The 17,615-nt window shown below is 35.7% G+C and overlaps 1 protein-coding gene across 13 annotated transcripts in view; it reads left to right on the forward strand.

Annotated features, from left to right (window-relative positions):
* The window catches only part of ACSS3 (acyl-CoA synthetase short chain family member 3), a 151,205-nt gene that overhangs the window by 120,872 nt on the left and 12,718 nt on the right, over nt 1–17,615 (forward strand). For 12 of the 13 annotated variants that reach the window (XM_055085235.1, XM_007115331.4, XM_055085226.1 and 9 more), the window contains 3 exons: nt 2,717–2,780; nt 12,531–12,612; nt 14,776–14,898. In XM_055085235.1, coding sequence (XP_054941210.1) covers nt 2,717–2,780; nt 12,531–12,612; nt 14,776–14,898 — 269 coding nt within the window. Of the gene's footprint in view, nt 1–2,716; nt 2,781–12,530; nt 12,613–13,252; nt 13,399–14,775; nt 14,899–17,615 lie in introns of those variants that run through there. The other variant, XR_003680075.2, reaches the window with a different exon arrangement.

Here is a 17,615-nt window from a genome sequence, read left to right on the forward strand (position 1 = left end):
GTAATATTAATAAATTTGGTCTTTTTCTGTATTTAGTGTGAATCATATTGCTTGAAACATACTAGGTGCTTAATAAGTATTTGAGTGAATGCCTTGTATCAAAAATGTCTAACTTTTTGTGATAACTTTTGTTATTAGCCAATTTGATCAAAACTAAGATTGTAGACTTCTAAGGACATGTTCTAAATGATTGTCATAATATAAGGCAGGTTAAGCATATGTATGCGAGATTAACACTTAAGGAATACATGCTAGGTGCCAAGTACTTTGCATATATCTTTTCAACAAATGCTGAGGTATATTTAATTTACCGATATTATTCCCATTTGAGAGATGAGTTAGCTGGTGCCCAGAGAGACTAAATAACGTTCCTAAGGTAACACAGCTCATTAGGTCCTGAAGACAATGCAAACCACTATGTTTTATTTTGTTTGTTTGTTTCTGTTATAAAAGCTGCAGTTTTTCCCATTATATATGCTATCTTTTAATTTTGAAGTGATGATAAAGCTTTTGAACCTTGTTGGCTAAAAAAAATGAATATAAAGAGTAACGATTCTAAAAAGAAAAATAATTTCATCCTTGCTGGCACTATGTGACAATGAGAAACACTGTCTTTTCCATATTTGTTTCTAAATTATTGGTAGTGATTATAATAATTCAATAGTCCCCTGGATTTCACCTCCTAGTTATATGTCTTATACAAGGTGACTTGTTTAAGTTATACATTGTTACACAAGTCAAACATTCAACTTCCTTATTTCTAAATGGGAATAATAATGCTATATGCTTCATAGGGTTGCTGATGGGACCCAATGAAGCACTAACATAGCATCTGCCGGTAGAAAGACTAAACTAAGTCTTAGCTAGTAGTGTCATTAATATTTCAGAGAAGCCAGAGGGGCTGGCTTGATTTAGTCTTACACATTCATTTTACAGACAAGGAAAATGAGGTACAGAAGTTACGTTATTTGCATAAAGTCGCACAATTTAGCTTAAACCCAGCACCTAGGAACAGAATATAATTCCTGCATACAGTTTGTATTTGCATGTAAATTACAAAATTTAGAGATGTGTTTTTGCTTCTCTAATGTAAAAATATTACATTTTCCTTCTAGGACAATGACTGGTTAAGGATCATTTGGTTTAACCTAGCAGATATATTTATTAAAAGACATGTAAGATTTTTTTTTTAAGGGCAAAAATAGATACTCTGTGAAGTCAGTGACTTCTCCAGGCATGGAAGGGTGAACGCAGCTTTATGAAATCTTCCCTTTGAACAGTTCTGTCATCCCTCCTCCTTTTATTAGAAAAATTGCTTTTGTGTTGAACCATTTTTAGGGGCTGATGGCTGTGGGAGATGTTAACTACGTTCCCTTTCAGTGTTTCAGTACCATTTTCATATCCAGCTGTAAGAAAGAGTTAAAGCTTTGATGCCTCGTGGAATTTCAGTACAGATGTTTCTCATTGTCTGAAAGCCATTGGCTTACAGACAGCACAGCTTAAACGCTAGAACTAAAGTATTTATAACCAAGGGAATAAAGACTTTATGACGCATGGTTTTTATGGTTATTCAGAGATTCAAAAGTGTAATGTAACATTTAATATTATAATTTTTAAAAGCCATATCCTTTTGGGAAAGGGAAGAAAATCATTTTTGTGTGAAAAACATTCAATGTAATGTAATACTTAATTTCACATTCATTGAGTATCTTATGCAAGGTTATCACTATATTTTTTTTCAGGTAATTATTGTACAACACTATGAGAAGGGAATTTTCTCCACTTTTTAGGTAGGGAAATGGGAGGGGTAATAGAGCAAGAATGTGTTCCAGGGCACATAGTAAATTGGCCACTGTACTGGGATTTGGGGAGACAAAGATGAATTATCATGGCTTCACCCTTAATGAGCTCACATCTAGTGAGGGACAGATACCTACACCGCTAATAATTGTCAGAATAGAATTTTGAAACAAAGTGCTCTGGGAACACACAGGAGCAATTAACTTTTTCTGGAGATAACGTTCTTCTTTTCTTATAGCATTTTTCAGTAGAATAACCTGGATGGATGAAGCCACATAAAGGATCTACTAAAGCTTAAAACATGATGATATATCCTTACTCTAGTTTGTACTAAAGATTACTGCATGTGGATACAAGCTTTGGTCTCCTGGAATCCTTCAGGATTTTAACAGTGTAGCATAGAACACATTGGGATAATATTTGGGAAGGTTAAATTGACCTTAAAGCTCATAAGTGGATATTAAGCCTTAAATCAGAAAAAGGAGTTTGCCAGGCTTTTAAATTCTTTATTTTTATTGCTTGAAATATGTTTTGTCTGTGTTTTAACACTTTGTATCCTTTAATTTTTGAAAAGCTGAACATATTTTTAATATTTTTGACAGAATGGAGGGGTATGTTTGAATGGATATAAACGTAGATTTTAAAATTACCAGTGTATTTGAAATACTATGTCTTTATTTAAGGGTGATTCTGAGCAAAAATTCATTATCTAATTAAAAATTAAAAACATGTACACTTTAAATTTTCATTTTAGCTTATTTATGTATGTTTGTGGTCTCACAGGAATTAAAGGATGCCTTTTTAAAACTAGAGTTTGGGGAAGCTGAATATAGAAAATTCGGAAACATTTAAGCCTTAAGTTTATGTGTTTTTATTCAATTATTTACTTATTTTTTTTTAATATTTTACTTTGCAGTTATGATTTTGGATGACAACATGCAAAAACTGAAGGCTCGGTGTTTAGGAAACATTGTGGTAAAGTAAGCAAAATTTGCAGTGCTACTATTTAAAAGAGCAAGAATTGGTATGTAAAATTAAGAAAAAAATAAGAGTGGTTGCAATGATATTACTAGTGAAGAGGTTCCAGAAAAAGCTTGTAAACTGTTTGAGAGTATTCAGTGCCAGCTGTTGTAATTTTAACATGGAAGCCCCATAAAGTGGAACCAATTTAGATAGGACTTGTAAAAAGATAAATCTTGCATCTTTTAAAAAATATTTCTGATTATATGAGTAATGCATAGATGATAAAAGTAACTTAAGTACCAAAAATATAAAGAAGTAAATAAAGTTGCTGTACTCTGACCCTTCAGTAATACAGTGTTAATTTTGTAATATATATGACTTTCCACTTTTTGAAACGCATTTTAGGTTGTTGGAACAACTTGGTTTATTCTCCTGTATTCCTGTTTTTCCTTAACCCTGTCTCACAAGCATTTTAAATTTTACTCTGCCTTTTAAAAATGTTTATTCCCTTTCTAGGCCTCTTAGTCTTTTTTGAATATTTATGATTATAAATAATGCAGTATTGAACATCCTTTTTGTGTTGTCTTTTCTTCTTTTCTGATAATGACAATAGTACTGAATAAATTTCTAAAAGTGTAATTACTGGGTTAGATAATAGTACAATATATAATCCCTGACTCATCAAGTACCACAATTTCTTGCTAGCAGTTTTTATCATTGTTCATTTGATAGGCAGAGTGCTAAAATTTGTAGTAAAAATATTCAAACGTACTTTCATTAAATCAGTACTTTAAAATTGTTAAGCTAGCAGAAGCTGAATTGGAAGTTGATTAAGCTGGAGACACATAGTATGTGACATTTTAATAATTGATACAGGTAGCTTTATTGCTTCTGATTAGCATGATATTGGCATCTCTACTGATATGCCTTAAGTAGTAGAATTTGCCAGAATGAGCTGTTATGAATAAAGAACGTTGCATGTGGTTTAAAAAAGTTTTATTTTCCTATTTATTTAAAAGAATTCTTATTACTTGGCATCCTCAGATTGGTATAAGATTTTTCTCAGGTTAATAAAACATTTTAAGTTCTTTGAAAATTAAATGAAAAATATTTATTTTAAAAAGAATGTATTTTTTCAAGTAGGGATACTTTAACCTTATAAAAGGCTAATAGAGGAGATGCACTTTATGTATATTTCTTCTCAGATTTTTTGTTATCAGTAAACATGTGAACACTTTATTACTTTTTTTAATTTAAATTTTAAGACGTTGCTGGCAAATGGAAAAATTAATACTGAATATACCATTTCTATTCATATTTTTCTGAATCAGAATCCATATTAACATAGAGCTGATTGAAATCTTACCTGTGAGGGGGAAAATTGTTGGGGACAAGAGGAAGGCTTGCTAAATGATTAATCTGAACAAGATTGTGGATGGATGCTTAACTAGCTTAGGGAAGCACATGGTTTGTGAGAGCTTTTAAAAGCACTCTAGCGGCTTACATTTTTATATAACCCCTAACTCTTAAGTGAGTCCTCTATTTCATTAAGCAATGTTTGCAAGATCCCAAAGGTGGCATTTGATGCCAATAGTGTTTTAAACCCGTCATGCATCCTGTCACTCTATCAGTGGCCTCACCCCACATCCATTCAGAAATAATAAAGCACATAAACTATAACTTTTTTCTCATAGCTATTAGTGTTACTTCAAGTACTTGAAAATAACAGAACTATTTATTGCCTTAAAACATTCTGTGCTTTAGGTTGTCACCAATTCAGAAAGATTTTCTTCCCTCTCTGTTCCTAAACAGGGAGTGTTATTGTACAGATCTCGGATTCTGAGATTTCATTATAAATTATTTGATGATACAATATATTATGACATGCAGTGGACTTTGATTCATCCCTTAAGTTAATAGTGAAACTAGGTATTTGAAAATATTATATATATATAATTATATTCAAAAAGTAAGGGGCTTCCCTGGTGGCGCAGTGGTTGAGAGTCCGCCTGCCGATGCAGGGGACACGGGTTTGTGCCCCAGTCCGGGAAGATCCCACATGCCGCGGAGTGGCTGGGCCCGTGAGCCATGGCCGCTGAGCCTGCACGTCCGGGGCCTGTGCTCCGCAATGGGAGAGGCTGCAACAGTGAGAGGCCCGCGTACCGCCAAAAAAAAAAAAAAAAATGTAAGGTAGAAATAATGAGGAAAAAAAGTTACCACCAAGATCTCTTTTTGTAATAGAACAGTCTTGAAACCTTATTTCAGGAACTCATTTTTATCTGTGAGGGCAAGGATTTCCTTTTGAAACCCTCATCTCCAGTAGCCATTCCAGTCTAACTCATTGACCTGAAAATTTTTCATGCGTCCCAATAGCTGCTTGCAGTATGCATAGGATGTTTTTGTATTTAATCAAGAAGACTGGCTTGTATCCATCTATAGCTATTCTGTATGCTTTGAAGGGACACACATCATTCATCCAGAATGGAAAATGGCTGATGAATGCTTTTTAAGAGCTCATAATAGATATATGTTTAATTGAATTAAGGAAAGGGAAAAAGCACACCTTCTTTCCTTAATAAAAATTACTGTGGTTTAAAAAAGCAGTGTGTAATTTGAGAAGAGAATAATTTTTTCCATGTAGACCATATTCTAAAGGTCTATTATCTGAAAAGCTGGGTCCTTTCCAGGGACCAGCAACCTGAGTCCCCAGAACCACTTGGTGGACTTTTAAAGGTGTTTGATGAGAGATTATATATGGTTTCCAGGGTTCACAAAATATCTGAAATTCTAATGTTTAAGAAACTTGAAAAATTTATAATCAAAATGAATATATACTTAATTGAAAATCTATAAACTTTAACATCATAACAACTTCATTGTCAATTTAGTCTTCATAAATTTTTCATTTTATTTGCAAACAATTTTTAGGTTGTATTTTCTTACTTCCCATGATTCCTGAGTATGTACAGTGATTGCTAAGAAATAATAACCAATGGTAAACTATAGGTGTGGCTTCTTGCCATATGATTTCAAAAGCAAAAATATAACCTTTTCTTTTTCAGAAAAAGTTGTAGTTTATATGGTGTATTGCTATATTATACTATCTTTGCATGGATATGAGGTGAGGCCATCAATAATAAGAATGATTCGGTCCCTAAGAGGCTTAAAACGGAGCTGGTATTAAAAGCTACTGTGGGGAGAGACCGCCAGCCAGAGATAGATGTCCATTCTTCTCCATTTTTCATGCCCATGCTTTTCCTTATTACTTGCATAATAATTAAGTGGAATATTCTTTGAAAGAAAAATATTCCCTAATGCTACTTATGTTCACCAATTATACCTGTAGTGATTAGAAAGAATAGAGGGAAAAAGCTGCGTAGAATATTTGAAATGTATGGGGTTCAAACTACATTAAAGTAAGTCAGTAAAAAAATTACATCTCACTGTTTTAATCCCAAATTTGTTTGTTTTTTGTAAATACAGTTATAGCTTCTTGTTTCACTGTAAAATCTGTTATAAATAGTGTAAATAACATTTGAAATTATCTTTCTCTGGCAGTTTCTTTAAAAATCTGAAGCTATAATCATATTTCTAAGTTTTACAAGGTACTAAGCATAATGATTAGTTTTATCATATTAAGATGACTCATCCCCAAACCAGAAATAATGATATGTGGTAATTTTGAAAAAAACCTCTTGATCCACTTCAGCTCTTTTAACTCCTTTGTTAAGGCTTTCTAGAAATCTCTGTTTTGCTCCTCTGGGGATCCCTAAACTAGAAGGTAGACATTTAAGTGATTCCTAAACTACTGTAGACCGTAGGGTGTAATAAACATGAATCTTGCAGTTCTTGCAGATTACTTGCTTTCAAAGGATTTTTCTTTCTAGTAGAAGAGAAAACTGCATGCCTGCATGGTAGAAAATTCGTTTGATTTTGAAACTTACTTCAGTCAGTTAATTTTGTGGGAAAGTTATGATACCTGAATTGCTATGAATACAAAATGTTCATGAATTTTAGAAGGTGCTTCTGTAATTGCAACCAGAGCTTCAAAGTGCAGAAATATGAGTCAATAATTTCCAGGCAACACCGTGCAGGGCATGAGAGAAAAGGTTAACTGCAATGCCTTCCTCAGTACCACAGTGCTCACTGTTATTAAAGCCATAGGTCTCTGACTCTGCCTGATTCGTGGGCACACCTTTTTCTCTGACCAGACACTGTTGTTGCTATTGGAAGTGCAGCTTGTCTGCCTCCTGCTGTGTCCCACTGGCCTGTGCCCTGCAGGTAGTGATGGGATGGATGCCAGGGAGCTGGATGGCCTTCTCTAAGTGGCTTTCACTCTGGTGCCTGCCGATCTCTCAGCCTCCAGATATTGAACACTTGGTCCTTAATGATGTTTGTTCACATCCTTATAGTTTTGCAGGAGTGATTTGGTCACTTATTGTGCTGCTGTTTGGGAGAGGATCGGTACCGCTTTCCTTCACCAGTGTATCCTTTGAATAAACCAAGGATGGCGTGTAACTGTAATCCCATTCCTTTCTAAATCTCCTATGCAGATTTTAGTATGATCTTTTATTAGTCTTACAGCAACACTGTGAGGTAGTCAGTGGGGCAGATATTATCTCATTTTCGACATGGGAATCTGAACATCATTAGTAGTTACACAGCTAGAACTCACATTTCTAACCCAGTTGTTTGCCCAGAGAGAAAGAAATTATGGCCTAATCAGTCTCTTCTGGGGAGATGAAAAGTAGCTTCATAGCAAAATCACAAGTAAAGCCTAAAGACCTTGTAGGAAATACTGGGAGTGCAAAGTTGGGATCTAACTCCAGAATTCTCTAGGGAACGGGAGTTTTGTCTTCAATTTACAGTATTTGTGTTGCAAATGGGGATTCCTGATGGAGCAGTGAGTACAGACCGTCCTTTATCTGGGATTGGAGGCGTCTAGGAGTTTTATTTATTTCAGATTGGTCAGGGATGTTTATCTTCTACAGTGATGGAGATTCTCTTCCTTCATTAGCTGTTTAAGGATTTCTCTATGATACCTCCCCCTCAACACACACACACACACACACACACATTACTGCTGCCTCAGTTATTTCTCTTACTGCTTAAGAATGTTCTCTTTGGAAAGGATTTTCTCTAAGAGAAACTCCTCATTCACAATTGGATAGTTTGTAACAAAACTCACCTTTTCACTCTGTTTGGGAAGAGTTGGGAAAGGTATCACAGGGTGGTAACATGTGATCTTGTATTTGAAGGATGAGGATAGGCATTTCCTGACATATTTCTTAGTATTTTCAGAAAATTTCCTTCCTTCTACCAGTCCAATGAATGTTTATGTTATTGTAACTACAGGAAAAAAAGTATTTTTTCTGGAACTTTAGAAATAGAGCCCCAGCGCACTCACTATTCCAGAAGAAAAACCTGCATTTAATATAGAATAATCATTAGGTTAGCAACAAGAAAATCATTAATTTCAAATACTGCAAAAAAAATTCTGCTCTAGTTCATATACACCTAACTTCTTTCTGGAGATTATTGCTTCTCTTCTCACATGTTTTACTTCATATATATATGAAGTACATATATATATATATATATAAAGCAATAATATATATATAAAGCAATAATATATATATAAAGCAACTATATATATATGTACACATTTCCAATTCTGGAACTCTTTTCTTTTCTGCTTTTCTTTAGGACCAGTAAATGGCATTTTCCAAGGTACCTTCTTTAGAGTCTCTTTTCAATATTGGAATAACATCTGAATTTTTAGACACCAGACTTTATTAGTGAAGAATGGATAGCATTCTCTTATTTTATCCTACTAATTACCAATTGTAATTTCATATCTTGCTTTCCAGCCTGTTCCTCAGTTAGACTTGGGGATAATGAAGAAGTTTTCTAAGGGCATCTCAGAAATGACTTGGGACCAGACACATATGCCATTTGCAGCAGGTCCATACCTTGGCTGGTGATAAAAACTTCCCTTCCAAGAGCTCCTGGCAGTATAGGATTTAACCATCTGCTGTAAACCATTTGCCTGACAAATGGTTTACAAATGCTGTAACCATTTGGCTGACAAATATCTTAAATGTTTACATTTTGATGTTATGTCATTAATTTAATGGAATAGACATCATTCATTACAGTCTTTCTCCCTATATGTATTCTAAAAATGACTAAATTTCTTGTAAATACACAATATTCCAGGATCTCCACGCATCTCAGATAATAGTTTATATATTCTTTCCATTAATGTCTAACACAGTGATTTAGGAATACCAAGCACTCAACAAATACTTGACTGAATAAAGAAAATGCATGCATCCATGAATGAATAAATAAATTAGATGATCAAATAATTCTTCTGGTGTTTTCTTCTCTAACTCAAATCTCCACCCTCCATTGGCTACTCTGCCCAACTCTTCCCCATCCTAAATCAGCCTGCCTGCCTCTCTGCATTAAACCCTGACTTACATCTCTCCTTCCAGTCACCTGCAAACTTTTACAAAGTATAGTCTAACCTTACTGCCTGCACTTATTTTCCTGCTTACTCCTTGATCACTCCAGTTCTTTCGGCTCCACTCTGCAGAAATGGCGATCCTGGGGGAGATTCATAGCATCTCAGTCACTAAGTTCCATGACCTCTGTTGAATCCACTTTCAGACAAAATTTGCACTTCACTTCACCTTGCTGAACGCTCAGTCATTATTAAAACTTTGCTCTGGAGGCCCCTCACATACTATCCTGGTTCTCGTACAGTTGTGATTTGGTTATTTTTGTTCATGGTCTTTTTTTCCTTGGTCCCTCTTTAATACTGTGTTTGGCCTTGGATTTCTCCTTCCTATTCTGTAATCTCTTCCTGGATATACCCTTGCTATGTTATACTTAGTTCCCAAGGTCTATAGGTATATCCAGACTTATGCAGACCTTTCTCACAGATGATATAAAACTCCCTACTGTCCCTGTTCTTCAGAAAATTTATGCAGTTATTTAAAGTGTTGTGCAAGGGGCTTCCCTGGTGGCGCAGTGGTTGCGCGTCCGCCTGCCGATGCAGGGGAACCGAGTTCGCGCCCCGGTCTGGGAGGATCCCACGTGCCGCGGAGCGGCTGGGCCCGTGAGCCATGGCCGCTGGGCCTGCGCGTCCGGAGCCTGTGCCCTGCAACGGGAGAGGCCACAGCAGAGGGAGGCCCACATACCACAAAAAAAATAAATAAATAAATAAAGTGTTGTGCAACAGCTGAGAAAGCGGGTATCCTTAAAGCTTATTATTTATTTGTTTATTTATTTTGGAGGATGGCTACCTCTACTTGTAATCCTCTAGGCTTTAATTAATTATAAGAATATATGTTACTAATTGCTAGTACCAAATTTTTTTCAGGAAGTAAGAGAAAACACAGATTATCAGACCATCTTCTTTTAAGAATGGAGATTGCAAACTTAACCGACTTCTGGGAAGTGTAAGATTTCCTTTTCTCTCCAGTAACACCCTTACCAGAAAATGCTAAACTCTCGGTCTCACGTGCACACACTGAATTAGGTACATTCTAGGCCACCAGGAAACTCAGCTCACGTTCGATACACAAAGTACTAACTCATTTGGATTATTATTGCAAACACTCAGAAATCTCTATTGTGAAGAGGCAGTGCGTGGTAGCTGGTGAACCAAAATCTTAGATTTGGGGTAGATAAAACGGATGAGACACTTCTTTAACAATATACCCTTCTATATGCATTGTTCTTTGTATGGGCAGTGTTTTGTGTTTACGGATTTGGATCAGGATATCTGTGTGTCTGTGTATCTGTGGAACTAAGGAACAACTGCTGCCACTCGACCTGGTGTGTACTTTCAAATTTATCTCAGACCGCACCACTCTCTGTTGTCCCCAGTACAGCCTGAATGTTACTTGCCATTTATTATCACAGTTGCCTTTTTATTCTTATTGTAGGGAGGTATTTTCTTATACCCAAGCGTCTGTTAAAAGAATATCCCCATGAAACACAGAAAGTACTATATATTGTGGTACATTTTTGGGGACCAGCTGAAAATTATTTCTTACTTAATATGCAAGCGGAATGCATCTCTGTCAGGTTTATTGTTCTAGTTGTATATTTTGAGTATAGTAGGCTTCACTCATTAATGTTTCCTCTTGTGGCCCATGTTGGCTTTTGATTTGTCATTTCTTCTTGGCGTCCTCTTCATTTGTTTACCCTCAGCATCCTGTAAATGCTGCTAAATAAATGATTTTTAGTGGTTGCCATATTCACATTGTATTTCAATGTTTAATGATGATTTTTACACTTGTTATAAAAATATTAACAAAACAAACAGATAAAGTGAAATTATATGCAAAGTTCATTCGAAAGATTAACATAGAAAAATCAGGTAAAAGGACCTGAAGGGATCATCTGCTTCAGCTTGCTGCCTTCCTGCAGGTTTAGTGATGAACAGTAACAGTAACAACAGCAACAGCAACAATATAGCAGCATCTCTGTAGTTTTGGGTTTTTTTTTCAGGTTACAAAATACTTTCGCATGCATTTTATGAAATTACAGGAGGTCCAGAAACCTTTTTTCCTCCATCTTAAAATATTACAAAAAGAAGACCTAGCAAGGGAGGACCTATGGGTAGGCCAGACATAGAGGAAATGAGCAATCCCAGCTGGGCAGCCAATCCCACTGGTAACAGCATTTTCTGCCTGACAGAAGGTGAGAATACAGTTCAGTGTCTCAGAAGTCTAATATTGGGGTAGAAGGTGTGTGATGTTGCCTCATGTTGGCAGTAACCATGTCTACTTCATTTTCCATTTTCTCACATCTGCACTGTGAAGTCACCACTTCACTTGGTGTTTTTTGTGAGTACAGGAGGGTAGGGTTTTGAAAATCTTTATGTTTTACAGTACCTAAATTTCCAAACTATAAAGCATCTAAAAAGTTTCCTGAAAATACACTGAGCAGTTATTTTCATTAGGTAATACTTCCTACAGGGAACCGATATGAGAATTCATTTGTTTATATAAAGATGGATAGATAGATGGATGATAGATAAAGATTAAGCCCTTGTTGTGTGTATAACACCTGTTTCATACTACGGAGGAATGAAAGAAATATAAGAGGAAATTGATTGAAAAGAACAGATATACGCTACCTTCTACTTTATATGCTCACCTATCTTCATGTGTTCATAGGGGTGAGAAATCTCATAGGTCTGGATGCTCATGAAAAGAAAGAACAGAAGAGAGAAGAGTGAGATGCGAGGGATTTCTCAGAGTGGGGAGGCACATTGATTGTGAAGATAAAGACTGTTTGTGGGATGTTTCATTGGAACATCTTATCACAAAGAGACTGGCAAAGGTGGCAGATGGTACCTTGATACTTCAAAAAATAGATTTATTTGCCTATGGTGGAAGGATATTTCTCTCAAAAAGTAATTCAGTGGTGCATTTTTGGTTCCTTTCGGCAGACGTTATGCTTCTTACTGAAACAATGATTGATGCTAATAACTATTTGAATATGCCAAATGTGTGTGCCTTTTGTGCCCTTCCCAGAAACCACAGTCATCCCTTCGTGACTTTGCTACGTCATGGTCAACCACGTCAGCCTCAGTTAGGCATGATCTGTCCAGTGCATTTAGGGGTTACAATTCAATGTGGGATTTGAATTGTAATTGTCCATCACCGTGAAAAACTGTTAGTTCTAATCAATCTGTCTTTATTACCACTTTCATCATAATTCTCACTGCTCTGTTTTTATATAAGGTTGCCATTACCACCTGGAGCTTTTTCAGGACTCTGGAAGAATCAGGAGGCATTCAGGCATTTATACTTTGAAAAATTTCCTGTAAGAACTTTATTGTACTTTTTTTTTTTAATCATCTTACACACTTCTCTATAGTTCTTGCCTATTAAGTTGAGTGGCTGGCTTTTAGAATCATGGATCACAAAGCAACTTTTAAAGGTTATTTGGACCAGTTTCCAGATCTCAGGGATAAGAATGCCCAAACCTCAAATGTCTAAATAAGTCATTTTAATATTTTTTTATCAATCTCTGGACATAGAAATTTCTCTGTTTCTCTTAGCAGCTTTTTCTGAAGTTTAACAGCCTTTCATATCAAGAAAGGTTTTGTTAAATTAAAACTTCTGGGGGACTTTCTGTATGATTTCTCACATTGGATTCCTCTGCACAGACTGAGAACATCTGATCAGAACTGGACACTGTCATTAGAACCTCGTTACCTCCTCTCCCCCGGTTATGTGAGCAAATTTGTTCTGCTTGCCAGAAGTTGTGTTTTTTTAAATCCCTTTAGCTATTACTGACATTCTTTCCTGAGTGTCCTCTGAGTTCTTTATTTTATAATACAGATACAGGATAGAGACAGTGTTCTCAATGCCTAACCTCCAGTGCTCTGGATAACAAAAAGTATCTTTCTGTGTTCTGTTTTATCATTTACCTATTACTCTGTGGTTTGTGTTTATAACAGCACATAATTGATAATACGCGAAAGGGTCCCACTATCATCTTTCTGCTGTTTCTTCGCTTCTATTTCTTTCCCTGAGAGAGATACCTGGTCCTCATTATACACTGGGTAAAAAAGAATGAATGATTAGAATTTCATTTTTTAAAAAGGTGAGTCTATTTAGCATTCTATCTTTATCATTTGTGAGTGAAGGACAGCTAACCTAATCAACTAGACAAATGACAAGAATTAAAATAGCTTCCTTTAGAAAGACATATCAGGGTTAAATGACCTCAGTGACCAAGATTAAACATGCCCCAAGGGACTGTGGCAGATAAGATTTGTCAGTGGAGTTGACTCCAGTCAGCCCAATCTGTCTGCCTGATGGGCCACAGTCAAATCACCAGAGTACTGATGTGATTAATTACAACCTGACAGTGGTTCATAATATGTGCATGTGGTTTTCAACGTGACCACCTTTAACACTGAAAGCTACTTCAAAGCCCCATAAACCATAGTTTATGATTAAACTATATGTAGTGAATCTATACTCTGTCTTGTTACCCTGACCTCAACCCTTTCATCTAAGGACTTAATAACAGCACAGAAGGGTTCTATAACTTGCCCACAGTTTAGAAGTAACAGAGCTGACATTTGGACCCATATATTCTGGCTCCAGAGCCCATGTCTCAACTTTACTCTCTGATAGTAATTGCAGTAAGAGCTGCCGATTATTCAGGCCTCATGATGTGCCAGGGTCTGCCCTCTTTATATGCCCCATCTCATGTATGCTTCTCACAGCCTTAGAAGGTATGGTCCATTACCCTATTTAATAGATAAGCATACTGAATCTTAGGAAGATTTAGAAACACAAATAGTGACTCACCTGGATTTGTCCTGAAGCCCATGCTTGTAATACAGGTATTAATGTAACTCAGAAGCATGAGGGGAAGTAATATTTATTTCTTTCTACTTCTTATTCTTCTTGATTTTTCATTCTATTGTGATATCTGGACCAGTGAAGATGTACTGCTACTCTTGAGTCGATTAAAAATTAAAGCTGAAGCTTTAATAAAAACTGAAGCTCCAGTGCAATCCAAATCTATGTTAACAAACTAGTTATTTTGGTTATATTGGTCTATTTTGTAATTATTCATAGAGAGCTTTAATGCTTTTAAAAATTAACACAATTAAAGAAGAAATCTATCAAAGAACTACTTTGCAATACCAAAGTATACTGGAAATATTGAGCTATGACTTCTCCATTAAAAGGAAGAAATTGGGTTCATAAGCTTTACAACACTCAGTTCAAACACTTAACGTGAATATATATAAGAATACTTTTATTCCTGGCTGTTAGGGGAGCAGAGAGATTCTAGTAGGCTTTCAAAATCAAAAATAATTTAATTCCATAGGCTAGTTATGAAAAAAATTCAAATGAATACAGTAAACCTATTTCTATCACATTTTATATTTTGCCAAGCTTAAAAATAATTACATTACCTAATACTACATGCTAATCAGACATTATTTATTCATATTTTCAGGGATACTATGACACCATGGATGCTGGTTACATGGATGAAGAAGGTTACATATATGTTATGTCTCGAGTTGATGACGTGATAAATGTTGCAGGTCACAGGATTTCTGCAGGTGCCATTGAAGAGGTATTGATGACTATTGGTCTTTTATTCCAGGTAGTGTTTAGGGACAGAACTGAGCTGAAGTCAATATTGAGGTTGTCAATATTGAGGTTAAGTCATTCCACTTGGTAAATTTCCAGACCCTTCCTTTGAAGCATAGGCTCGGTTGGTCACTCTGGTATTTCTCTCACCTCACTTTCTCTCCTGTGGATTTTCCTGTTCTCCAAATTCCCCTGCCTGAGTGGTAGAGAGGAATTTTAAGCACTTACATATATTTGTAATTTATGGGAGAGTCTATATACATTTGCTTCTTGATCCTTGCTACTTGATTGCTTCTAGCTTCTTGATTTGTGCCTTTTGATAACCAGATTTACATATAGTCTTTACCGGGTGTGTGATTTAAACATTTTGTTGTACTCTTAAATCCTGAGAATTTTCTTCCAATGTAAATTACACAAAGTCCCCAGAAGAGTATTTTAAAATGTTTTCAATTTTTTTTACCTTAGAGTAAAATCCTCCTTTTTATTGTATAATACTATGAATTTTTTACTTATAGTATAGATTCTTGTAACCATCACCAACAACCAGGATACAGAAAAATGTCAACACTGCCGAAGAATTTCCCCATAATGTCACCTTTTTATTCTGACCTTCCCCACCCCTAACCCCTGGGAACCACTTATTTTTTTTTTGTTCTTATGTTTTTGCATTCTCTAGAATCTCATATAAATGGAGTAATACAGTATGTAACCTTTGGAGACTGGGCTATTTCATTTAGGAAAGTGCATTTGAGATCCATTCAAGTTGTGTGTATGTCGATTATTTGTCCTTTTTTTTTTTTTTTTTTTTTTTTTTTTGCGGTACGCGGGCCTCTCACTGCTGTGGCCTCTCCCATTGCGGAGCACAGGCTCCGGACGCGCAGGCCCAGCGGCCATGGCTCACGGGCCCAGCCGCTCCGCGGCATGTGGGATCTTCCCGGACCGGGGCACGAACCCGTGTCCCCTGCATCGGCAGGTGGACTCCCAACCACTGCGCCACCAGGGAAGCCCTATTTGTCCTTTTATGTTGCTGTGCAGTATTCCACTGTGTGGATGTACTAACCCATTTATGTTTCCTTTACCCATTAGAGGATATTTTAAGTGCTTCTAGTTTGAGGCAGTTATAAATAATGCTGCCATATACATTCAAGTTCAGGTTTTTGTGCAAAAATTAGTTTTCATTTCTCTAGGATAAATGCCTGTAGTGAGTTTGCTGGGTTACATGTTAAGTGTATGTTTAGGCTTCTAAGAAACTGCCAAACTGTTCTCTAGAGCGGCTGTGCCATTTTATATTCCCACCCATAGTGTCTGAGGGCTCCTGTTTCTTCCCATCTTCATTAGTACTCAGAATTGCCATTGTTCTTTATTTAAATCATTCTAATAGATGTGTAAAGGTATCTCATTGTGCTTTTAATTTGATTATCTGTAGTGACTAAAATGTTGGAAACCTTTGCTTGTGTTTATTTGCCATCCGTGTATCTCCTTTGGCATTAAAATCTTCTGCCCGTCTTTTGAAAAATTGGGTTGTTTTTCTTATTGTTCAGTTTTGAGAGTTTTTAAGGTATTCTGGATACAAGTCCTTTGTTTGATATGCAGTTTGAAAATATGTATTTTTTTCCTGTCTGTGACTGGTCTTTTTATTCTCTTAAAAGTGCTCTTAATAGAGCAAAAGTAAGTTTCATATTGATGAAGTCTAATTCAGCATTTTTTTCTTTTATAGATGATGATATTTATTGAAGAACTCTTTCCTAACCCAGGGTCATACTTTCTTCTTTGTTTTCACCTAAAATTTTATAGTTTTACATTTAGTTTTATTGTTTTACATTTTATATCAATTTACATTTACATTTTGAGGGTTTTTTTTGTATATAGTGCAAGATATAGGTTGAGGATTTTTAAAAAATTTTTTTAATTGGATGCCAATTTTTTAAATTGGATGCCAATTCTTCCATGTGTTATTTGTTGCAGAGACTGGACTTTCTCCATTGAATTGCCCTTGCACCTTTGTAAAAAATTAGCTGACTGTATTTGAGTGGGTCTATTTCTAGAGTATCTCTTGTTTTATTGATCTGTGTGTTTATCTTTTCACCAATATTATTCTGTCTTGATACTTTATAGAATGTCTTAGAGTTGAATAGTGTCCACTATTTTCAAAATTGCTCTACTTTTCAAAAATCGTTGTGGATATTCTGTTCCTTTACTTTTCCATATATATTTTAGAATGAGCTTTTCTATAGTTAAAATAAATCCTGCATGGATTCTGATTGGGATTGTGTTAAATCTATAGATCGATTTGAGAAAAATTGATATCTGGACTATACTGAATTGGACAATTCATGAATTTTGTATGTCTTTCCATTTATTTAGGTCTTTTTTGATATGTTTCACTGACATTTTATACTTTTTAGTATGCAGATTCTGAACATATTTTCTTTTTTTAAAATTTATTTTTTTATACAGCGGGTTCTTATTAGTTATCCATTTTATACATATTAGTATATACATGTCAATCCCAATCTCCCAATTCATCCCACCCCCAACCCCACCCCCCACTGCCGCTTTCCCCCCTTGCTGCCCATACGTTTGTTCTCTACATCTGTGTCACTATTTCTGCCCTGCAAACCAGTTCATCTGTACCATTTTTCTAGGTTCCACATATATGCGTTAATATACGATATTTGTTTTTCTCCTTCTGACTTACTT

Source organism: Physeter macrocephalus, chromosome 6, assembly GCF_002837175.3.
Source record: "Physeter macrocephalus isolate SW-GA chromosome 6, ASM283717v5, whole genome shotgun sequence".
Lineage (NCBI taxonomy): Eukaryota > Metazoa > Chordata > Mammalia > Artiodactyla > Physeteridae > Physeter > Physeter macrocephalus.